Genomic DNA, 26,071 nt, shown 5'->3' on the forward strand with positions numbered 1-26,071 from the left:
ATATTTTGTACATTATTTGAAATTACCTGATGGTACCAAATATAGAGTGCGGTCGTTCGCTTTTGATACGATTTATACGGATTTAAATCAATATTATAAAAAGCGGGAGTCAAGTGATTCAACGCTACAAGCCATGAATCATAAAGGTGTTTGGAATATGATTATGGTATTAGAGCAGAGAGGAATTTTTTAGAGAGCTTTCCAAGTAGACCCCTTCTTACCGGGTTAAGCTGAACAATGCCTCGTTTTTTCTCTCTCTTTCTCTAGGTGCTACAATGAATTTAAAAAGTTTAAAAAGAATCAACTTTGGAAGCCAACCACTTGAACGGAAGAAAATGTTACAAAAATCCATTCTTATCTTGATGAAATTTGGCGAGCAGAATGGCGAAAATGATTGAAACGTACTTCTATGATATAAAAGGTATACAATTGATAGACGCTTTCACCTTTCACACAAAATATATTCGTTTGCAATTATAATCTACATAGTTTGCTTTCTTGAGCGTCGCACAGTTATTGAAAAAGTGTTTTGGATAAGTCGGTGTTCTTTACACTTTTGGCGAAAACGTGACATTAAATTTTCTAAAAAACGGTTTTTCTTGAATAATATAAGTTTCAACAAGGATTTTGGGATGAAATCTTCCAAAAAGGTGGAGCACACGAGCTTAGAGCTTTGGTTTTGGTCCCAGGAGCGAAGAATGATTCAATATTCCAAAATATTAGATTTTATGAACTTTGGAATTATGAGAGTTACGTGGCTCTTGGATTTATTCTGATGGTCTCAACATGTCACACGATCTCCATATTTTATGAAACAATGATAAAGAGCACTTTTGGATCCGAAATTCCATCCGGAAAACATCTCTGAACTTGAACAATTATAAAAGATACATTTCATCGTTAAAATGGGCTGATTACAATCTAAAATCAATCAAAAGTCAATTGTACTTTACGTTAAAATATTCTCAGATACCAAAAAGTGCGGTTTCACGAGCGTTTTAGGATTAAAAACTTCAATTTAAAGGGATTGAAGTGGTGCACCCAACCCCAGCCCCAACTTTTCGCAAAATGGAATTATTAATCCTTTGGGGCTCTATCTGAGCTTATTTTAAGGCATAGACGTAACGACATATCACGTATAACGTAAAAAATCAGTTTAGAGCCTTGTAGGATATTTCATTCCAGACTAATACGCTCATTTTGGATAAGGCAAAGTATGCTTCTTTCAATGAAGGATTTCATAATCCTTGGATGCTCTATTCTAGTGGAAAATTTTATTTTCGTGGTCTTAGGGACCCAAACCTTCCAAATAGTTAAATTCGAACTACTTAATGTCAAATAAACATACTCCAATCCTCAGTTCAAAAAGACTCAAACTCAAAAAGAAATCAGGAATAAGTAATTCCAAACTGCTCCCAGCTGGAAGATTTTTTATTTAGGAATAGAAAGTACATAAATGCTCCATCCTGTAAAATTTCAGTTCTAAAGCAACATTATATCAAAAGTTATTGCTCTTGGAATCCATAATCCATTTTTATTATGGAACCGTTTAATCCTAACGTGCTCCTAACTTTCAAAGGTTATAAGTACTAGCTTAGTTTCTCTAGAAGGCTCGGGAAAAAAGGAATAGAATCTTCAATCCTTTGCCGATCCCCTGATATCCAATTAAGAAAAGGTGCACTTTATATTTATTTTTAAAACTTGTTTTAAAAAACTTCACGTTTTCGCCAAAAGTGTAAAAAACACCGACATAAGCCTTTTTTAATTTTTATACCTTTTGCTTAATTTAGCAACAGAGCAATTATATTTCAAGGCGTTTTCTATTCAGCCCTTTCGTTTCCCTTTGAAATGGACAGAAGTTTATTTTGGTGCTTTAGATTCCGTATTTAGTCTAGTGGGCTGGACTTCACTATAAGCTCTTACATAAGATTTGTTGAACAAGAAGTTTAGTGCCATCTCAATGTCCTCAATGTCTTGATCTGTGTCAATGAAATCTTCTTACGTCATCGAACTCCTGTCACTTTAATAAAAGTTGACGCTCCCACGCATCTTTCTTGAAAGATGTTTCGCTTTGTGCTTGTATTAAGTCTTGCAAAGAACAACCAGGAGGGAGAGTTTTGTGTGATATAATCTCTGTTAGAAGAATGTAATTTATTCATTTTCTCTATTGGAATGTTTATTTTAGATATGAGTTTTGGTGTGGAAGCAGAAATAGAAAAACCATTGGACGTTCTTCATAGCTGGCAACGTTTATAACAAGGTAAGAAAACTTTACACTGTCACAAATCAATGTTCAGAGTCTTGATTCAGTTTCTTAAATACCCGTACCCAGGTATTCTGATTGTGCTTAAGAAAGATTGTAAGTACTTACTTTACTTTATGTGACTGCAATCGAGTACGCCTTCACAATATCCTGCGCCACCTCTTCCTATCATTCATCATTGGTGGTAGATCTTCTAGCCGGAAATTTGTTTCTCTGACAATGCAATCAATGAAGTTTAAAGGACGCCTTCCTCTGTTTGGGCATTTCAACCTCAGAAAAAGTACGGCGGAAACTATTTCTTCGTTTGCTCTGTGGCAATGACCTGCTAGCCTTGCTTTTCTTTGGTTAATGACGCTTGAAATGGGCGGGAGATTTTCATAGATTTAAGCTTTTGTTTTGTGCTTGCGCCATGAGAAAACGTAGCGACCAACAAGACTATCTTGTAGTTCTTTCTTCATGGACATCATGATCCAACTTTCCGAACAGTAAAGTAGGATGCTTTCTAAACAGGCTTTGAAGAAGAACATTTCTGTTTTGTTTGGAATAGTTCATTGCCACACATTGTGTATACTTAGCCATCAGTTTGCGCAGTGTATTTCCATCGGTTAAGGATTAAGGATAAATGAATCATGTCTCAAATTGAGAGTTAGGTATTCTTTATTTTTGGAGTTCAATAGAAAACCAAAAGGAGAAGCGGCTTCTTCGAGATACAGAAGAAGTTCTTGTCCATCCAGAAAAGTACTATAGCCATCAGTAAACAGTAAATTCTGTGCTTGGTAATCAAACAATAGGACAATTTTCTTACCGTAAATGTCACTATATACAGAATGTCGGAAGGCTTTCATTTGAGAGGTTTTACTAAGGTCTGAAAGTGCAGTTTAACAAAATTCATATTTTTCTGATTATCTGGTTTACATCAAAACAAATTCCTTGGGAAAGACTCAACATCAGGTTATAGACATATTCAGAGAAGATTTTCCTCCCACGAATAAATTTTGATGTGAAAATGTTTAAAGAAATCTGCTTGAAGTTATGATTAAGTTTTGTCTTGATGACACTTTGATGACTTTAATTAGGGGTTTACTAATGATTCTTTTTTAAATTTCACTCATTTTTTGTCACTTTTTATCAACTGTCAACGTTGAACAATGTTGGTTTATTGCTGATATTCAATTGTTCCATTTATATATACTCTTACTGTTCGGTCCTTCGGGAGTTATTAGTGGCTTTATGTTGTGTGTTTTTCGTCGAAGGAGACGGTTATCGTCTGATTTGACTAGATCCTGAATGACTGAGGACGTCGGCACTTTTACCATCCTCAATTTTACGGGTCAAAACTGCAGGTTATTCCGAATCGCTACGGGCATTCCGCCGTCCTCAAAAGTGAAAATACATTAATTTGCTAGTCTTTTTGAGTTTGAAACGGAAAAAGAAATTTAATTTAATTTTGATATTTAAATGTTTTTGCTTTGAAGAAGAAACGAAAATTATCATTCTTGTGTAAACTTCCAAAAACGTTGTTTTCTAGTCGTGTTTGGTTGCCTTGGATGTTTTGACTGATCGGTTTAATTTTCATAAAGATTCCAGTAAAATTTGAGGCTTGTGACAACTGGCTCAAATTCAAATCGTATTCAGCTTTATTCTTTGAGATTTGTCAATTGTTTAAATATTCAGATATTCCTTTGATATCGTTTGGCCTTAGTAGACTAGGTTGAAAGTTAATAGTTAATACTTATCGGATCTTTCTTCTATCGGTTGTCTCTCAATAAATGAGAATCTGGGAACACAACACTGGAATAGTATTCTGATCAAGTGCTAAGTTCTACCGTCTACTTACTGTACTTACATTTGGATTCAGTTTCGTGAGATTTAATTTCATAGCCCAAAAAAAACACCGCGAAAAAGCAGCATTTGCAAAAAATTCACGTGGATTTAATTTGGCAGATCAGACAAAAGTTGTTGTAAGTGGCCCTGTAAACAGTGTATTAAAATAAAAGATAGAAAATCTGATTTTCAAAATTTCCTTTAGATTTAGCTTCGGGAATCAACGATCTCATTCGATTTCGCGAGGTTTACTTTCGTGAAAAATTTTTGAAAATTTATCCGGTCAAAGTAAACTTTTCAGATTCATTTACTCTGCTGACAAAAATATTAGGCCGTATATTTGTTATGTAGCTGGACACGCTTATCATGTTTAAGTACTTTCTAAATAGCAAATGAGCCGTCTTCCGAAATAGGACTTGGCTTTTGTTCTGTCAAATAAATAGGTACGCTGACAAAAGGATCAGACATGATTATTAAAGTGTGAGAGATGTTTTTGGCGCAAGCGACCATTCGTCATCTATCATTCCGTGTCAAACGTAAATAAAACATTCTTTTAGAAACGAGAAAATTTCTTTGAAAATAAAAGGGTTCGGGGTCAAAATGATGGATCGGTTTGATTTTTTAAGGAGTAGTTTTTCGGCCGTCCGTTGGTTTTGTGTGAAACGTGTTTGCTCATAGACGTGACGGTCTGTGATATTTTGTTTTGATTCGTCTGTTTTTAATCGATATTCGTTATTGTCTTGTCTCAAGTTGCAGTGGTCAAAAGGCAACAAGTTTTACCTGTAGACAATTTAAACCATTATTTGTGGGATCAGGCACATTCACACCTTTTCAAATAACCATTCTTTTTACAAAGCATCTTATTCTCAATTGCTAATTAAAATCTAAAGCACCTAGATAAACCGTTTGTAGAATTCCTTTTTTCGAAATATTTTCATCAACAAGGTAAATAGTATCAAAATATTCATCTTTGCTTCAAGCTTTCTTTTAGGCAGTTTTTCTCGAAAGGTTATACAGTTCCATTAGAAGTGTTTAACAACAACGTAAGTAGCGATAAATCCATATTTTGCAGCAACGAACGAAGATGTTTCTCCTCTTTCATCATCGTCTTCTTCATTTCTCTCCCTTCTTCCGCGTCTCTCCCTTCTTCTTCTCCGCGTTCTGCCGCTCGCTCTCCTCCACTTGGATGAAAACATGGAGCGCTTCTTCCTTCCACTTCTTCTTTTATCATGATTAGGCTCCACCGAATCGAAACTCGGCTTTTTTTCAGATTCATCCGTGCAAATTAATTGCTCGTTTGGTTCTAAAGCACTCGATAAATCACTGGCATTAGTTGGTTCAACACAGCATTGTGTCAACAATATTCTTGTAATGTTTGCCTGATCGATAGGAATACAATAATTTTCGACCAAGCAAGCAGTCAGTATGATAAAAATTGTGAAAGCCATAAAACTTCGTGTTTTTTTACTCAGTGATAAGTAAGAACTCCGTTGCTGTTTCCATCAATGATAACTTCTTTCTTATTCGTTCGTCCTTGAGAAGTTTGTTGCTGATTGTTATCATGAAGAAATGTGAATTTTAAAATAGCTTTAACAGTTCTTCTTTGAGGTTTTCATCACCAAGACCTGCTGTTTCTTACTTTTACTTTTTAGCTCCATCCAACTTTTTGTTGTAAGCTTTTGGAAAAATAACTTAACATGACAAACAACGCACAACTTTAAAGGATTGGAAAATTCAGAGCCAATATTATTATATTATTGTTTAACACGCTGCTGGCCACTTTAGCTGAAAGCAGAACTATTTTCGACTTTCGGGGTAAGATGAAAATCTATCATACCGTTATGAATAATGGATAGTTCTGGGTCTGGCAGGGATTTAAAAAACCATTGTGTTACCGTATTTCCGGTCGGAATGAAAGACCAGAGTGACACTTTGAATGACGTGTGCGTGATGCAGGGTGTTTAATAAACAATTGCCTTCTTAATTTTAGAAACAAACTTGTGATTCAAGATGAAAGAGAGTTCAGATGACAATGCTGTTTATCATTTGGCTCACCAATCTCAATAACGCAAAACAAAAATAAAGGGTACTAACTCAACCTACCCATGTCCGAGGGCACAACCAAAAAGAAGAAATTTCTGCCTATCAACAAAGCAAAGTTAAAGAGTTACAAAGAGCAACGACAGAACAGTTTGAATGCTGCTATGGAAACCACTGTGATTGAAGAAACAACAACCACTGCTCAAGATGGCGTCACCAAGAAGACAATTGATCTACCAAAGAAATTCAAAAAAGAACAATCGAAAACTGGTAAGACTATTTACCAGAAAGTAGAAAAGAGAAGCTTAAATGAACCTCACTGATAAGAGATGCAAAAAAGCCAAAAAAGAACATTTGAAGCAGCTTTATTCTAATCTGAGATAACAAATGCTTGTTTGAATGTTTTGCAAAAAGCCTTGGTTTAAGTTTCAACGTTCAACAAGTACATTACCAGTCAAGAAGCTAAAATAAAGCTTTGAGATTTTAGACTTAAGAATAAAACGATGTCTTAGAAGATGACCCGTACATCCTCTATCCTAAGAAGCACGCCCTTTATCCTGTCAGCTGTCATTTACTTTAATCTCTCTTCTTTTTTTGTTGGCAGGTGTATTGGACACGAAGAAATTCTCCATTTTCGGTGAAGTGATGGCAGACAAGAAGAAAGTGGTCAAAGCCAAGAATGACGGTGATGACGACCTTGGTGCTGATCTCAAACATTGGATATCTGGTAACCACCCCCCTCACTTTTATTTTCAGTTTTTGTTGAGCAGTACCTTAAAGGAAGAAATTTTGGCGGGAATTTAATTTGGCGGATGGACGAAAAAACTAAATTTGGCGGGAATTTAATTTGGCGGTCGCTTAAAAAAATTAACCTTAAGATGGCGTCAAAACAGCGAAAAAATAGTAAAAACACCTTAAAAGAGATCATATTTTCAAAATGTTTAATTTGGCGGGAATTTAATTTGGCGGATGTCGGAAAAAAGAAATTTTGGCGGGAACTTAATTTGGCGGATTTCAGCCAAATCCGCCAAATCCGCAAAAAAAATTTTCCGCCAAAATTTCTTCCTTTTATGTGTGTCTTGAATGATTTGTGATGTTACAATGTTACAATGTCTATATAGGTTGCTATATTTTTTTTTACATATTATCACTCCTTGTTAGACTTGAAAATTAAATTAAAAAGTTTCAAAATATATTGTCACGCCAATTAAAATTGCTGGCTTTTAATTTTCTAGAAATTTAATTTAACATAAAGATAAGATAGAAGGGAAATACTATGATTTTTAATTGGAATTATTCATTGCCTCATCAACATTTCCAAACATGACAAAATCTCATGCTTTACTTACGTGAGAGTTTTTCATAAAAGTCACGAGGTCATCGAAGAATAATTTGTTGTTGTTTTCCTTACAAAAAGTCAATGAAAAATTCCAATTACAAATGATAGTATTTTCCTTCTATCTTCATGTTTTCTATGAACAGGTAAGACCTTAAAGAAGACCGAGCAAGAGTCGGCGCCTTCGCCCGCCCCGCAAAAGACGCCACCACCTGCATATGACATGTCCAAGTTGAAGCGAACCGCCACACCGGACCTCAACAATAACAGCGTGCAAGATGATCTTGATGCGGACCTTGGTGTAGAGATGACAGATGACGATTTCCGTGATGACAACGATGATCAAGCAGAGAGAGAACTAGCTGCTGTTTTTGCTAATGATCAAGCGGCTGACGAGGTGGAGAATGACTTTAATTTGAAAAACAGCACACCGAGCAGTTTAGTGAACAAACACAAAAACAAATTACTGGCGGCTGCGTCACCTTTGGAGGAACGAAAACCACCTTCCAGATCCAGTAATACTCCTGGAACACTCGCTGCTGAAAAGTTGAAGAAATTTGGTGATTATAGTTTGTTGGAACGATCAAACAGCAAAGCTTCAGAACACGGTGACACTGGCGAGGATCTACCAACGACTGTCAATGTCAGTGATATGGAGGAGCCAGCTAGAAGTCAAACACCTGTTGATCGAGTGAAGACTGGGACGCCGGCCGATGGTGGAAGAGGTACTCCTGGTAAATTGCAATTCAAAATGCAACAAAAAGTCAAAGAGAAGAAAGCCATCAAAACAGGAACATTAGACATCAAGAAGTTGTCCAAATTCGGTGACGGTAGTGTGTCCAAGAGACCAGAGGGTGGTGATGGTAGTGCAGGATCACCAGCCATACCAAGAAAGAGGAATGTTGGTAAATTAAACTTGGACCAGTTCAACCGAACACACAGTCCCATGCCTGTGGATGATGATGACGTAAGTGTGGAGCGTGTGATGAGACGGCAACGCAAATTGTCTGATGACGAGATGTTTGATCCATTTGAAGGTGTATCTGAGAGGACGTCTACTCCACAGCCGATGGAAGATGAAGAATTGGTGGATGAAGAATTGGTGGATGAAGATGTCGTGCAAGAAGAGATCGAACAGCAAGATGTTATTTACATTGAAGCGAATGAAGTAAACGAGGAATATGCACAAGCTGAAAGTGATGAATTAATTCCAGAGGAGGAAGGAGTACCATCTGCTGAAGAAGTTGACATGAAAACCAATGAGAAGAAGAAAGAGGATAAGGAGTACGATCCAACTTCATATAACGTTCATCGAATCGCCAAACTCCCCTCACCTGACGTCATCAAACAACGCAAACGGATGGCCATTCGTCAGCCGTCTGCTGATGATTATCTAAACGAAATGATCGGTGGTCTGAAAGAAAACAAAAGCCCTGCGCATGTGAAGAAGACGAAACCTTCTTCTTCCATGGATATTGAATTCGCCCAGAAACGACAAAGACCGGCGAACGATTTCGATTACGATCGTAAAGCGAGGAACTTGGAAGATCTCGAACACGAGCGACGGGACATGGAGAGAAGGCAACGGCGTTTGCTGGAAGAATCAGATGATGACGTCAGCCGTTCCACACCACGTGACACACCACGTGATTACGAATATGAATCACGCGAACCGAGAACCTTCGACTCATCTATTGATACATACGACAATCATCATCGTGATTATCAACCACGTGATTTGTCAAAATTTGACTCCTCTGAATATAGGTGAGTTATAATCTACAAGCTGTCAGTTTGTATACACTTATTTTTGATAATTTTGTGAGCTTTACATCCTAGTCTTTGTGCTCTACGATTGGAAAAAAATTCCTTTTAATTCCAATAAGAATTCAATATTTGCTGAAAACGCCAGTGGGGTTTGCTTTGGAGCGTAGTTTCTCGACTTTCTTGGGATAGGATTGTAAATAAAGATATGTAGATGGAGGCGTGGAACCTTTTCACCCGGGGAATGCAGTAATTCTCATTAGTTTCGGTGGTGGTGCATCGCGTCTGTTCATTGGAATGTAGTTAGGGAGGGTCTATTTTGGTCCATTTTTGCTTCTTTACTCTCCAAAATTTGTTTGTGCAATAAGTGTCAAAATTCTCTCAAAATTATACCTTTTAATAGCATCAAAAAGAGTTCTGGAATTTTAAGCTTGCCAAAAAAACAGAAAGAAAAATAATACCACCCCTTTGAGTATAGCATTGGCTGGAAAGCAATAAAATGTATTCATTCGACCTTTTTTTATGGAAAGGAACATATACAATGATCAGAGCTTTCTTTAAATAATCAAATCATTGATATTATCCTTTCTTTATCAGAGGTCGAGATTACAACATGGATTACGAATCGTCACGTGATCGAAAGACGTTCGATGATTCATTAAATTTATCTCGATCCAGTTACCATGGTGATGATGAGGAATACAAGAGTCGTCGACCAAGAGAATTTGATGATTCCATCGAGTTACCAAGATCCAAGTACGATGTTGGTGAGTTGGATCATGAAATGAGAGATTACGATGGCTCGTATAAACCAAGAAATTTCGATGATTCTGTTTCAAAACCTAGAAGGGATGCTGATGATGACTATAGTCGAACACCAAGGGATCTCAAAGATGGAGACGTTCGACCTGAACAAAGAGATCGAAGTGAGATAGATGGCGATGCTTACCAGAGTGGGAGAGGTAGAGATTTTAATGATTCCATTTCCATACCGAGATCGAACCTCCCTGAGGCTGAGGATGATGATGGAGATACGAAATTGAGAGACCACAAACGAAAATCTGGTGCAGATATGTATGATGTTGACGCAAGAGGGAAAGCAAGAGATTTTGATGACTCACTGGAAAAACCAAGATCAAACTATGTTAATGAAGATCTAGAAAGAACCTCCAAAGAGTTTGATCTCAATGGAGCAGCAAGAAATGCAGATTTCAGCGCAGTTGATGTCGAGCAAAGAGGAAAAGCAAAAGATTTTGACGGTTCTCTCCACATACCGAGATCAAGTTCCACAGACCTTGCAGATTTGGAAAACAGACAAAGAACAACATCTAACAAAACCACACAACCGTATGTTGTTGATGAAGTTGAACAGATAGGTAAAGCTAGAGCATTTGATGATTCAATTGTGATTCCGAAATCCAATTATGTTGAAGAAGAGATCGTTACCGATTACCAGCCGAAAGTTGTTGCTGAAGATGAAGAAGAAGATTACCGAAGCACGAGAAGGTTTTCCAAAGACCAAGAGATTGTGGAGACTGAAGAGATGCGGCAAAGGAGATTGGCCGCTCAGTTTGAAGAGATAGAAAAACAACGAAGAAGAGAAATGAGGAAGGAGTTGGAAGAGTTGAAGAGGAAGGAACAAGAAGAGAAGGAGAGAGAAGAAGCAGAAGCGAATGAACGAAAGAGATCCATTTCGTTCAGTGATGATGTTCAAGTGCACGAAGCTGAACCTTCTAAACGAAAGATCATCGAACAGGAGCTTAAAGAACAGGAACAAAAGTTCTTGGAGCGACAACAAAAATTGGAGGAAGCTGAGAGGTTGAGGAAGTTGGACGAAGAGATTATGAGACGTGAAATGGAGAAGAGAACAGCCGGTGAACGACAAAGTGAAGAGGAAAAAAAACAAAGAGAGAAGGAGCGACGAAAAGCTTTCGAACTGCAACAACAACAAGAATATGAAGAGAAAATACGACGCGATCGTGAACGACGTCTCTCCGAACAACGAGAAATTGAAGAAATGAAGAAGCGACAACGCGATGAACGCAGGCGGTCGCGCGAAGAGAAGCGCGAACAGGAACGATTGGCGTGGGAAGCTGAAGTCAAGAAACGGCAAGAAGAAGAAGAGAGAATGTTTGAAGAACGGAGAAAGCAGCGCCAACAAAGAACTTCACAGGAGAAAATAGAGAACCAAGAGTTGTTGAAATTGCAACGTTTGAAAGAAGAACAAGATTTGCGACGGTTGGAAGAGATTCGTTTAGAACGTGAACGCAAAGAGCATGAGCGACAACGTGAGTACGAGATCTTGAGGGAAGAAGACATGTTAATGATGAAGAGATTGAAAGAACAAGAACGTCTTCTGCAAGAAGCAGAGGAGCAATACCAACGACAACAAAGAGAATTGAAAGAAGAAGCTGAAAGACAATGGCAAGCGTTCAGGAGACATGAAATCGAACGACAACGAGAGGTAATTTTGTTGTTTGGGTCCAATTCACGAAGAAGAAGAAAGTGCCGGATTCTTTTTGAAGTGCTCTTTGCGGTTCTTTCTCCAGAAGTTGAGGTGGAGTGTTCCACTCTGGCATAAAGAATTCAATGATTTCCTTATCATTTTGATCGGTGAAGCAATCAAGTCAAACTGTATCAAGATTCTGAGCTGAAGAAATAACAAAAAATATTATTTTCTTAAAGATGGAAAGCATACTATTAATACCATTTGCTTCTTTCAGGTGGACGAAAGACGTTTGCAACGAAGAAGTGAGCGTAAAGGGAAGAGGGTGTTGCAGATACAACACGAAGATGAAGAGATGGACCGATTGTGGGAGTTGGAGAGACAACGAGCTGACGATCGAAGACGAAAGAAGTTCGAAGAAGAAGAGAGGTTGAGAAATCTCGAGTTGGAGAGGTTGAGGTTGGAAGCAGAAAAGAGACGTAAAGAATTGGAAGCAATCGCTGCTGAAATGAGAAAAATCGAAGAACTGAGACGGTTAAGGTAGGTGACCGCCACCGTTTTGAAAAAGTTTTGGTGTTTGCCGAACATTTCCAAATGTAGAGCATGTTGAATAGCATTTTAATTCAACTGAAACGACTTATAATGTGAATACCTACCATATATCCATCGACGAAAAAAAGTCTTTTCAGGTTCCTCCTGAAATCATTTGCTATCTTAGAAATATGTAATAGTTACATTCAGACCTAACGTGTTCTTGTGTGTGGCCCACTATCTTATTAATATAAAAATTTTGAGCAACGATTCTTTAGAGCTGAACAGCGGCGGATTGAAGAGGAAGAGAGGAGACGTCGTGAAGAAGAAGAAAGATTACGAAGAGAAGAAGAAGAACGAAGAAGGCGTGAAGAAGAGGAACGATTGCGTAAGGAGAGAGAAGAAGCGGAGAGGCTACTCAGATTACAGATGGAGGAACAAAGACGGAGAGAAGAGGAAGAGAGGCGAAGAAGGGAGGAAGAGGAACGCTTACGAAGGGAAGCAGAGTTGGAGAGGTTGAGGTTGTTGGAGGAAGAGCGGTTGAGACGTTTGGAGTGGGAGCGAATGTCAGCGGAAGAGAAAAGGAGAAGGGAATTGGAAGAAGCTGAACGAAGACGAAGAGAAGAAATGGAAAGAGGTAAGGAAGAGCTATTGAGCGAAAACCCGAACAATCGAGGGGAAATCTTTAGTTTCGAACTTCTTGCAAAGTTTTGTACGTTGCATTTATTTTCAAAGCTCAAAACTGGCATTAAATTTTTTTCTTGTTGTGACAGGAAAACTTTAGTATGCTTTATCTTTGGAAAAAAAAGTCAGGTCCAGAGTTGTCATTATAGCTCAAAAAGGGTATTATATTCTTTTCTTGGTGTGCATATGTTGTGAAAGGCTTATGGTGTTTATGAAGCAAGCTCAGAACTTTGTCTTGTCACTTCTTAACGAAATCAGCTTAACTTTAAGCTGAGTAATAAAGAAAAAAAATTTAACGGTAGAAAGTAAAGGTTTTATTGAGACAGAAACCTCCCTTTACGTGATATTAAAACAAAAATGCTACCGGAAAAGTGTACGCAGTAAAAAACCAAATAGAATATTGAGTCTGTGCATGCTTTGCACCGGAAATCAAAATTCTCTATCACGTACTTACCTTTTGCGTCATCGTTATTTTTACATCAAAGGGCGTTGAAAACAAGTGATCAAACCTTCCAAACAATGCCATTAAGCTTCTTAACGGTACATCGTCAAATGTGACTTCAGAAAGCTTACCTCCATATAAATGCGCCATAAATCGACCGTGTTTTTATGAAACCGTTATTTTAAGCAGGGCTGGTTATAGAATTTGAGGAAACTAAATTATAAACGTATTTTATACATGTAAGTAAGGCTAGATTTGTTCGTGAATTATAATGTTGGTGGGTCGGTAAAGTTTTGATTTTTAGTCTTTTGTATAACTTGCTTTACTATGATTTATATGATTACCCTTTGGAGATTTTTCAAACTTTCAACTATGATGAGTAAATGCCGTCACAGTTACCTATAAAATCATTTTTTGCCAACTTTTCACCTCTCACTTTCACTAGCTCATCAACAGCTTAGTTTTATGTATTCTACAGATAAGTCTGTTGTATCAAACGACTGACCAAGCTCTCGTCTAGTGTACTGTAATAACTTTTTGTTGTCATCTTGTCTAGCACTTCGTATGATGGAGAAGAACAATTTTGACGGTTGGTCATTATTGGCGGTGGGCGAAGAGGCGGTCATCGAACCGCCCAAAAATGGCGGAGAAATGAACGTGGAAGATGTAGAGAATGAAATCAACCTGGTGGAAGTGGAAGAAGAACAGGTGATATCTTACTCATTGGTGACGTCATTCCTTCTTTCTTGAACCACCCGAAGATCAGCCTCTACTACAGTTCGCTCTCTTTAATTCGAACTCGAACGGGAAGAAAGTATTTTAAGAGGTTCTCCTTTACGGGGAACGGGAATTATTTCGAATTATATAGAAAGATTCGAAAAAAAAGAAGTTCGAATTTAAGCGAGAGTCTTGTAGTTTTTATATAAGTCTTCGTATAAAACGTTTCAAAAATGGTATCCTGTATTGTCAAATATACTCTCGGGTACCTAATAGCCGGGGGGATTGGAATAAGCGGGGGGGGGGGGGATTGTAGCGAGCACCTCACTAAAAACCGGGATTTTTCATCTCGTTTCTTAGTGAGTTCCACTTTGACGATTTTTGAAAAATAGAAGCCTTTCAAGTGTTTTGACGCAAATTCGGTTATTTTGCTACTGCAGGAGCTTCGAAAGTTAAAAGTGACGTCAAAAAATCGAATGTTTAGAGCCCGAAAACCCGGACTCAAAACATTCGAAAAAGTCGCAAAGTGGAATAGACGTTAATTGCGTAAAAAAACGCGGGTGACGTCTAGTATAGGCTAGGGGGATTGGAAAAACTCTGAAAACTTAATAAGCGGGGGGGGGGGGATTGGAATAAAAAATTTTGAAAAGGAGGCTAATACAGCAGAATTAGGACAAAAGAGGGGACTTATTCAAAAGAATTTTCCCACAAATTAATAAGCGGGGGGGGTTGGAATAAGAATGTCCTGGGTGGAAAATTTTCGAAAAATTAATTAGCGGGGAGGGGGGACGGCTATTAGGTACCCGAGAGTAGTAATTTAGGACGATAAAACGAAAGTATTGAAATGATTAGAATGTCATGAATTTCAATGCTTTTGTTCTATTGTCCTAAATTCATGTGGCAATACGAAATACCATTTTTGACATTGCTTTTCTAAAATCACGGAGGTTTCACTTATCTAAAGTGAGGCCAATTTAATTTGGTTTTTTACGGGCCAACCTACCCATAAAAGAGGGGCTGGTCGGCAAAAAAAAACAAATATAAAAGTAGAATTTCACCTATGAAATCCCCTAAAAAGGCAGCAAAAACTACTACTTCTTGACACAAATTCGAAATAGAAAATAAAAAGGTACAAAAAGGTCGAATTCGTGGATAAGAATAAAAATGGAACCAAAAATTCTCAAAACCTTGGAAAAACTACCAAAATTTTGGCAGTCTGTAACGCAATGAAAATAAAAATGTACTACCAAAATCAATTTTATTTTTATTTCGATTTTTGGAATTTCAGTGTCGGTCGGGCCCGTAAGACAACTAATCAAATTGGTCTCGCCTAACATGGTTTTTGTCTGTCTAGACACTCGCTCACTTTCTCACTTATTTATCACTCTCGTTTTTCAGGTCCAGCGAACTCGCGAGAAATGGGTGTTAGTAGCACGTGGTAAAGAAAAGGAGAAGTACCAAGACGAATGGATCTCATTGGCTCAAGGTAGTGAGATGGCTGATGACAACTTCTGTCATTCGTCGAAAAAATTGAAAGCCTGGGCACGAGAACAACGTGTTTCGGTTTCCTCTATGGAATCCTCATTCTCCAATCAAAGTGAAGAACGGGAGGCATGGGACCGAAGAATGCTACCAATCCAAATCGACGAATTCATTTCGATTCAAGAGAAACATCAATTCACTTTCGTCGATCGTAAAGGACGAATGAAGGTGTTGAAGAAGCACGTGTATAATAATCAGAATGGTCACGTGTCCAACATGGCGCATGATGATGAGTTACATAAGAAACATTCCATGTTCTTCGTTGAGAACGCCATGAGAAATCTTCAAGATTATCAGTTGAGAATGAGAGGATTGTTAATGAAAATGTATTAATGGATATTAGTTCACAAGTGACTCGAAGACGAAAGAAGAAAATGAATAGAACTGTGTACACACCAGTACAACCATAATGACATAATGAGTTTGAAGATAGACTCGTACTGTGGACTACGTTTCTTTATTAAACTGTGGCAGATACGAACAGGTTTTTCAAAATGAAGACTAACCGTAGATTGAGAACTATGCGAACTATGTACTGTCATGTAGACTGGTTAAACCTTTGTGGATATGTTTAAGCTTGTAATTTTATTTTAATATTTTGTACCTCATTTTATGTATCATTGAAGATACAAAGTATCTGGCTCAACTAAGGGGCAAGTAAGGTAAGGGGCTTGAGAAACTCATCTTGGAACAATGGTTCAAAAGCAGGGGGAACTTTTACTTTATTCCAGTTAATTTGCGCCAGGTCCTTTGTATATAGTTTGTAAATTGTATCAACGTTTGTATAGTTACTTAATTACATTTAACTTTTTAGGAAGATATCATCTCAAATATTCATTGGAGATTCTGCCTTTGTGGGCTTTAGTATACTAGGTCAAGTTACGGCCAACTCAACCTTAGTTTAACGGTTAAACAACTTTTTGTCGAGACTTTCGTGTTTGTCTTATTCTTTAAAAATGTCCACTCTATACTTCGAAACGAAAACTTGTTCATCATTGGAAGCTAAAAAAAACTGTTCTCATTTCTACGAGACTTGTAAAGAATAGACCATCAACCTTCACTTTTTTATAAAAAGCAAAGCTATTAGGGTCTTTCTTCATTCTTTTCTTTCCAGAACAAAGAGTTTCACAAACAACAACATGTGAACAATGTTCAAACAGAAATAAACATTGTTGGTTCAGAAAGTGTGTCCATCTGTAGCCTCAAAACTAAACTTCCAAGTTTATTCAGTAGAATGAAATTCAAAATGGTAGACATGGAAATGGCTGTTAAGGAGCTGGATTCCATTAACATGTAGAGAAGGTATTTATGCATTTCGAAATTTATTTGATTGTTTGATGTTTCTTACATAGCAGACCCACGTTACGACCAAACCTCCTCACTATTCAAACCATGCACATTTCGCATTTCATCCAAAGTTTAATTATAATGAGTAAATTCGAAACTACTCTTGACTCTTTTGCTTTTGTTTTCGATAATTCTTTTAGCATTTCAACCCTACCGTTGTGTTCTTACCGCGAAAGCTCTAAACATGTTATATATGCTTCAATGATTCAAGATTTTGATTTAGTGTAGTGTATTTGTAGAACAGACATTTCGCTTTTTGTTTTGTTGGCTTTATACCGGTCAAAGTGGCAGTGCTGATTCGTGAGGCTTGAGATCTCCTGTGTTCACTTCTACATCTCCATTGCATCATCAAAAACTCACTTTTTTTAGAGAACTAGTAAATATTGGTTCAGTCTCCAGGCTATTAATAATTTTGCATAAGTTTTCAGGCTTAAGTTCTTAATACGCTTAGGTTTTGACTGAAAAGAGATGGAATCCACTTTTTTCCTCATTGGAGGCTTGTATTGCCCTTACTCAATTCTAAGTTTCAGTCCAATTTCTTCCTTATGTTTTCATGGCATTTTTCATTAAAAGAAAACGTGTACCAGAACGTTGGCTAAAAACATATTTCTATGAATATTGCTTAGTGATACACGAATACATTGTCATGTCGTTTTGCCTGGTAGCTTGCATGTTATTTGCGCAGTTGCCATTCCTGTTCAAAGCACAAAAGTTTATATTGTGTAAATGTCTTTATATTAAAATTCATTGCATTAGATTTTCTTCAGTTCCCTGATTGAAATTTGTCGTTTGTTTTTAGAATGCTGTTGAAATGCTAAATAAACGACATAATGTTACACTCAGAAATCGCTTCCGTATCTGTTTGTATACATTCCTCTTCACATCCGCCATCTTGGTGTTCGCCGTCAATTCATGGTTCCAACAGAAAGATGACTTCCACGCTGCGGATGGAACAATATATAGTAAGTTTTGTTTTAAATTTCGGCCACCTGGAAAGAAAGATTTACTCATGTATTTCCCTTTCCTTGCTTACAAAAGAGTGGAATATTTCGAAATCTTGGACCGAAGTACAGTAAAACCTCCAAATAACGGACACTTCGCAGACACTCTAAAGGGTGGTCACCTCTGATTAGCGGACAATTATATTTTTCCAGCCATTTCCTTGTCATATCCTCATGAAATAGTTTCCGAAAGGAGGACACGATCTCCTCAACATAGAGGGTACAAAGTTTTTCTGGAATAGCCCATTTGAATAATCATTCTCTTGTTCTTACATATCCTAGGGTCTCTAAAAAAGCACTTCGGACCAAAATTTTACATACTTGCCTTGCCTTGCCTTGCCTTGCCTTGATTCATCCGTGAGGTGAATCATCGACAAAGTCTTTTTTCCACTTTTGACGATCTGACATGACTGTTAGCAAATCTTTACCGGCAAGACCAGTTTCCTCTTCAATAATCAATTTGAGGGTGACATAGGGGCGACCGACACGTCTTGGGGCATCTGGAAGCCATGTTATCAATTTTTCGGCTGGTTCGTTATGTCTTTAGACATGACCTGCAAGTTTGAGTCGCCGTTGGCGTACAACCGATGTGATACGGGGAAGATTGCCGTAAATTTGTTGGATCGTAGCATGTTGTTGTCAAGAAATATTGTATATACGCCTTAGCATTTTAGTATAAACTCCATCAAGTCGTTTACTTCGTTTGACATTGAGACACCAGGATTCGGATCCGTAGAGGAGAATTGATTCTACGCAGGCTTTAAATACATCAGTTTTTGTAGATTTTTTAATGGAAGCTTTCCAAACATTAGATAGGGAATGCAGGGCGCTCCAAGCTTGAGCGATACGTACTTCCATGTCGTGGTTGGTGTCAGTGAAGCTCCCGAGATATTTAAAATCGTCGACTCGTTCAATTTTGGATCCATCGGATGAGTTTAATTGTGTGTTCGAAGAGGGATTGATATGCATGTATTTTGTTTTTGGTGCATTCAGAAAAAGACCAACGTCTTGACAGGCTTTTTCAACAGCTGTTAACAACTCTTGAGCAGCAATTATTTCGTCCTCGATTAAAGCGATATCGTCAGCGTAATCTAAGTCAGAGAGACGTTCAGTTGGGTAGCGACGACTTTGACGACATTTTAGTGTGAAACCTTAGTTAGAAGTAATCGAAGTTCGAAGAGCGTAATCCAAGACTATGACGAAAAGAAAGGGTGCGAGCGGATCGCCTTTTAGAACACCTGTTTTAATGGAGAAAGGTTCGGTTTCTCCCTCTGGAGTGACAAATGAAGCGGTTGTGTCTTTGTATAAGATTTTAATGGCATTAACGATAGTAACAGGAATTCCGTAGGCGGTAAGAATCTCAAACATTCTTGAACGATTAACGGAGTCAAAGGCTTTTCGAAAGTCAATGAATGATATGACGGCTTCTTTCTTGTGGTTTTTCAGTTCTTCGACGATTCTTCTGAGGGTAAGGACATGAGCAGAGGTCGAGCGGCCTTGACGAAATCCATTTTGATTGGGTCGGAGAACCTTATCGATAACAGGACGAATTCGATTTAGGATGCAACGGTTGTAAACTTTGGCAGCGATTTGCGATAGTGCAATACCTCTGTAGTTGTCTGTTTTTGTTAGATCACCTTTTTTCGGGACTGGGATTAGATTTGCGATTCCCCGTTCAGGAGGGCGATTGCCAAGGAAGGTTTTGTTGCAGAACTGATGGAGTTTTTCTCTAGTCTTAGGCAATTTCCAAAACTCTGGAGGTAGCCCATCGGAACCTGGGGCTTTTCCGTTTTTCAATTGTTGAGCTGCTTTGTCTGTTTCCTCTTTAGAAAATAAGCCAGATGGGATTTCATTCCATTCATCAAAAACCTTATGCACAGGATCAGGAGCAGTCCGATTTTGAGGTTCTGAATTCAAAAGGTTTTTGAAATGAGTTTCCCAACATTTAAGGCGATTTTCTCCTTCAATGAAGATAACACTGCGAGCTTTTTTGCCAGAGATTTTCTTTCATGTTTCACTGATGAGGGTGATGCAGGGTGTTCAAATTATTTTAAGATATCATTGATGCGAGTGTCTTCAGATCTGTCGTAAGTGTTTCTTAGGTTGATTTGAGCTGTTTGAATAGCTCTGGTTGATGCTCTTAAAGTGGCTTTCCGAGCAACTACTACATCGTGAACGTCAGCAGAGTTTGTTTGAGGAGGACGATCCCTTGTAGGGAGAAGTTGAGAACCTATGGCAATTTTGACGAACGAAGCGTAAGTTTGTTGGTTTCTTGGAAGGTTATCAAACTGGGTTTTAATTGAACTATCAACACGATTGGAGAGATTTTTGTCCCTAGGTAGATATTGCCAGTATAACTTCTTCACAGTTGTAGGAGGAGGGCGACGGACGCTAAGTTTTATTTTTGCCGATACAATTCTGTGATCACTGCCAACAGGATGAGAAGACGAAAATGCTTGACAATCAAGGACACTGTTTCTCCATCTTTTTCGATAGATGATGTAGTCGATTTGGGACAGTGAGCCTGTTGGAGATCTGTATGTCCAAAGTTTCGCCGTAGGTTTCTGAAAGGACGTATTTCCAATGATTAGATTGAATTGATTAGTAAAATCTTGTAGGAAAACACCATTTCTGTCGGTTATAGTGTGCAAAGAAAATCTGTTGTTAGTTCTTGCGTTCATATCTCCACCAATGATCAGCATATGGTGGGGAGGGATCGTATCAACGATGTGACATAAATCATCGTAAAAATCAGAAACCATTTCTTCGGGTGGTGAATTATGTGGGGAATAGCATGAAATGATGACAGTTTTGGGATTTCCTTTGAAGGTTGCGATAACAATACGTTCGTTGATTTTCTTTACTGATAAAAGAATGGGAAGAAGTTTAGAGTTAATGGCGATGCCAGCACCATGAAAAGCAGCACCTTGATCGTTACGTTTGGCAGAAGCAGTGAACAGTGTAGATGAGCCAAGATTATGAGCAACGATGTCAGGGTCTGTAGGTTTATGAACAAATCTGTGTTCTTGAATACAAGTAATATCAATGGTTTGTGAATGAAGGAGCTTATTGAGTTCAACTATAGACGAGTCGGTTTGTAGTGTTCTACAATTTAATGATGCGACTTTGAACATCTTGGAAGGTTTGGAAAGGCCATTTTTACGATTGCGAGCATCAGAGTTTCTCCGCCGATTATGGTTGAAGATAGTCTCGTCATTGGTTACATTTGCAACAGGGTCGGATCGGTTTAATGGCTGAGAGTCAAGGGCTTTAACCTTGGTGCTATTAGTGGACTTTGTCATGCTTTTTCTAATGGCTAAGATTGAAGTGAGCGGCTCGCCACACCTGTTCACCTGATACGGTCCCCATGTACTAGGGCCGTATGCCTTCCCGTTGTCATCAGAAGACGATCTTCCGTGAAGCCACGTTGTTTCGACGTTTTCGAAGTTTTTCAGCCCTTAGGAAGTTTTACATACTTAACCCCTTATTAGTAGGTACATTATACCATAATTGTTATTGCTATTGATGGTATCTGATGTTGTCTTCTTTCCAGACTCGAGAAAATTACAAGAATACCGTCCAGAATGGTTTCGATCCTCTGCAGACTTGTATCGTCGTCAACTGACCCAAGATGCGAAAGCTCAAACACCAACACCCCCTTCGCAACAAACAAATCCTACTACTCAACCACCAACAGAATCACCAACCTTCTCTTCAACAGTCCCTTCAATATCAACATTCAGTTCGCAATACACTACCACACCATTCAACAAATCCACAACGAATAAAACTAGAAATGCAACCGTCGACGAGTGTGACATGCCAGCCATCGCAGAATTCCCAGGAGACCTTTTCACACAGAAACAACGAATACACGGAGCTTTTTTAGTTCACGCTTTCATCGCAATCTACATGTGTATAGCATTAGCCGTCATATGTGATTATTATTTTGTACCCTCACTGGAAGTGGTGTGTTATCGATTGGACTTGCAAGCTGATGTTGCTGGAGCTTCATTGATGGCAATTGGGTCATCTGCTCCTGAACTTTTCGCCTCCGTTATCGGTAAGAACGCCTTAAGGGCTCTGACCATAGTGAATTTTTCATAATTGCTGTGTTTAAAATGTGTTTTCTGACTGATGTAACCAACAAAAATATGGCATGTTATACATTTTCTGTTAGACAAACTATTCCTGAATCTGAAAATTCAAAAATTGCATTGAAAAAATTTGATGAAGAAGAAAATGAAGACTTTTGCGAGGAAGAGTATTTCAACTTTGAAGAGCTTAGTTTCGGCGAAGAAAAAACATTTTGAAAAAATTTTCGCAGTAGATGGTGTATCTTTTACCGAATAATAAAAATTTTTGCGGAAAATATTTGTAAATGCTTCTTTGTCTCGAAATCTTCAAAATAGTGGTGTTTCATCAATTTCTCATCTGGATTTTGCTTAAAAAAACAGTCATAACTTTTGACACATCTTTTTAGAAAAGTTTTCCGCAAAATTTACAATAGTTCAATTCTTTGCGGACAGTTTGAAAAAAGTTCAAGACAAAAAGGTTAATTACCCATTAAAACTTAGCACTTTTTATAAAAGAAGGTGATGCAACATATTATTAACGTCTTTTTAAAGTTAATAACGTCATTTTTGCAATTAAGTTCTTAATTACTCTTAAGGGGTTTGATTAAAAAGCAATTTATAAAGGCAATTCTTTGTTAAAAGTGTTAAAGAATCTAAAACATAACTTTTATGCTCAGATACTAAAATTATTTTTCTGACTATGGTCAGAGCCCTTAAATATTTCAGCTAATATTTGTCGGCTAAAAGAAACAACGTGGATGAACGATACTCTACAAAAATATGTCAAATGACGTCATATGAAAGATGACATCACGAGCATCTCTGTTGATATCTTTTAAACCGAATTTCCTAAGCAAGGTTTAAATCGCATGGATGGGTATCACTATGGAAAATATACCCATCGAAGTAAATATTTCTTTATTATTATCAGGTGTTTTTGTGACGAAAGGAGATATCGGGATAGGAACCATCCTAGGATCCGCCATCTTTAATGTTCTTCTGGTGATTGGGTTGTGTGGTGTGCTAACCGGTTTCGTAAGTATAATGATGACTTGACAAGATTTTTTATTTTACTTTCTATATTTTACTTTGCAAATTTTTGTTGAAATAAAAGGTAAGTGTCTGATGTATTGTGGTGTTGCTTTCCCTTTTTCACCGGCATGATTTAGCCAACGGACTTTCTTGTAAACAAACAAATAATTTTTTTATTACTAGAATTTGGAACTAGCCTGGTGGCCATTGATGAGAGATGGGATGTGTTACGCGTTTAGTCTAGTCATACTGGCCATTGTGATTGTCGATGAACGAGTTGGATGGTAAGACAATTTATGTATTATCATAAGAAATAAAACGATCCCAGAAAAAAATAATTTGTTCACCTGTTTTAACAAAAATCCGAAAATCCACAATTTTTAAGGTTAGTGTTTAAGTTTTTGATAATTTCTGGCAACCTATATGGTGCCTGGTAACAAGCTGTTCAAACCTCTGTAGTAAGCACCCTCCTTATACAAGTAATTCTGAAACGCTCCCCAGTCGATAAAATTGTCCATATAACCTCCATAACTTAATTCATCGGAGTTCATAATGTGGACATTGGACCAACTAACGTTGGCTTGGCAAATGAAGCTTTACATTGTGTTTTTTTTCTTCCAGGCTTGAAGCGGTGATCATGTTGGTATTTTATTTGTTGTATTTGGTGTTAATGTGGAAGAATGAGAAGTTGGAGAAGTGGTTTTATTTGTACGCAGGCTTGATGGAGACGTATGAAAAACGTTTCGGTGCGTTGGAAGAAGAAACGAACGATGAAGAAGATGAAGAGGAGCACAAGTTGACGGAAAAAGAACGAAAAAGACATGAGAAATATCTAAAGATTGGCAAAGAAGGGGTCTATCACCCTCTTAGTCACACTGACTCCGGTAAGTCCTCTTCTGCTATACTTGTGACAATGTAGAATCTTCCTCTAACTTGCCATCCCAGAAGAAACTTTTTCGAAATTTGTAAGTTTTTTTCAGGCAGCAGAATGTGAAAAACAATCTTACGATTTGCTTTTGATAACTAAAGAGTGATTTCTCGACCTGAGTACATCTCTCTGGCCACTTGCTCGGAAATTGATATTTTCCTCTGTTTTAGCAAATCCAACATTCTTGATATGCTATTGGAATTTTACAGGCTCATTTCATCCATCACATACAAATTATTTGTTTTTAGAAATGAGCAGTGAAGATTCTATTGACGCCGTTTATCCTGACGATGATCCTTTCGTATTAACAGACATCCCCTCACGATGGACGGAGAAAATTGTGTGGGCGTTCCTTCTCCCCATCCGTGCATTGTTCTACATCACCGTGCCCGATATCCGATACAAAAGCATGAGGCGTTTTTTCTATCTGACTTTTTTCATGTCAATCGTTTGGATTGGTGTGACCACGTATATTTTGGTTTGGATGACAACCGTGGTCGGTTTCACCTTCAGTATCCCCGATGCTGTGATGGGTTTGACTTTCATCGCGTTTGGTAGTAGTGTCCCTGATGCCTTCGCAAGTATCATAGTTGCACAGCAAGGTGAGAATACTTCCAATATTCCATGATTGAAAGTCCTTCTATATTGCCAACACGTGCATAAAAACGAATTACACACCCCTGCCTCACATAGCCCCGGTGAAACTTTTCGTCACAGCGGGGATAGAAATTTCTATCGGAATCTCAATGGGGAAAAATATTTATTGTCCCAAGATCAAAAAATAACGTGGGGATTGATTTGGAGTGCAATTTTTAAACATTGAATTTCGAATGGGGTGAAATCAAAGTCAAATTCCGAGTTGGGTAGACGATCCTATCGTCTACACAAGATCACTAAAAAAGGGAATAGTTTAGGAGAGGCGTGATAAATTCGGGTGATGTAAGCAGTGGCGGAGATGTTTACAGTTCCAAAACTCTACCACCACTTTTTCCCCGTAAACCGCCCTGACGCCCGAACTTTTTCCCGTGTTTACTGACCTTTAAACGGACGATAGCATCGTCTACGAATTGCGCTGAAATTGTAGGGTACTTTTCTCACCGGGGACGAAATTTTTGCCAAATTTTCAAGTGAGGCGGAGGTAACCCAGGGTCTGTGAAACAGGGGTGTAATAACTAAACCGGAGACTGGTAGTTCCTCTATAAAAATTTTCTCTCTCCTATCTACATTTTTACTTTCGTAAAAGTTTCAAATCGTGTAGTCATAAAGGTCAAATCTGACTTTTCTCGTCCTGGTCAGAAACGATGTTATGAAAATTGCTCTATGAAAAAATTTTCCTGAATGATGAATATTAGAAAAAATCTACTATTGATGAAAAATTTCTTTTCCGTCAATTGACCCTCTCTATCTGTTCATCATTACAGGCAAAGGAGACATGGCAGTTTCGCAAGCAATGGGGAGCAACGTGTTTGATATTCTTCTTGGTCTTGGCCTGCCATGGATCCTCAAGACATTGATTTTCGACCCCGATTCGATCATCGAAGTTCAGTCGGTCGGTCTCATCATTTCTTGTTTCGCAATCTTCATCAGTGTGTTGTTCGTTATTGGTTGCTTTTATTATTATGAATTTAAACTGACCAAGAAAATTGGTTGGGCGTTCATTGTGGCGTACTTTGTGGTGTTGTTGATATCTGTTCTCTTGGAATTGTTCTTATGGAATAATTATCATCTTCCTACTTGTAAATATTTCTAGTTCTCAGCCTATTCTTATTATTGATGGTTCATGAGCTGAAACTGTTTTTTATATGTTTTGTGATCAAGCTGTGTAAGAGCTTTGAAGGTCTTGGGTCATTCTTCATCAAGTAGAAACATTTAAAAACTGAAACACGCAAAAAGTTTCACTCTGATGAAGAAGTTGCTAATGGCCCCACCTCAAATGACCGAAATTTGAACCATAAGAAGATAAATTCCTTTGTTAGTTTTGGATCGGGAACCCAAAGTAAGGTCGTTCTCCAAGAATATTATCATTTTAGTCATAAAGTCATCAACGGTGACGTCACGTGAGCATTTTTGTACATAGAATCAGTTTTGAGAAATTGGA

At 38.0% G+C, this 26,071-nt stretch overlaps 2 protein-coding genes across 2 annotated transcripts; both read left to right on the forward strand.

Annotated features, from left to right (window-relative positions):
- The first annotated feature begins 265 nt into the window (after positions 1-265).
- Positions 266-15,948, forward strand: LOC136798278 (trichohyalin-like). The gene is made up of 10 exons (XM_067054860.1): positions 266-421; positions 2,186-2,260; positions 6,078-6,397; positions 6,732-6,854; positions 7,610-9,230; positions 9,825-11,691; positions 11,951-12,213; positions 12,483-12,841; positions 13,887-14,038; positions 15,446-15,948. The coding sequence occupies exons 3-10, from the start codon at positions 6,193-6,195 to the stop codon at positions 15,920-15,922; spliced, it is 5,067 nt and encodes a 1,688-aa protein (XP_066910961.1). The 5' UTR covers positions 266-421; positions 2,186-2,260; positions 6,078-6,192; the 3' UTR covers positions 15,923-15,948.
- Positions 15,949-16,823: 875 nt separating this feature from the next.
- On the forward strand, positions 16,824-25,744 carry LOC136798279 (sodium/potassium/calcium exchanger 5-like; the record flags this gene model as incomplete). The annotated part of the gene is given in 8 exon segments (XM_067054862.1): positions 16,824-16,891; positions 17,736-17,898; positions 21,491-22,000; positions 22,945-23,048; positions 23,229-23,329; positions 23,667-23,929; positions 24,222-24,575; positions 25,395-25,744. Coding segments are annotated over 7 exon segments (1,812 nt in total). The 5' UTR covers positions 16,824-16,891; positions 17,736-17,747.
- Positions 25,745-26,071: the final 327 nt, after the last annotated feature.

This window comes from Clytia hemisphaerica, unplaced genomic scaffold (assembly GCF_902728285.1).
Source record: "Clytia hemisphaerica strain Z4C2 unplaced genomic scaffold, Clytia hemisphaerica genome assembly, whole genome shotgun sequence".
Classification (NCBI taxonomy): Eukaryota; Metazoa; Cnidaria; class Hydrozoa; order Leptothecata; family Clytiidae; genus Clytia; species Clytia hemisphaerica.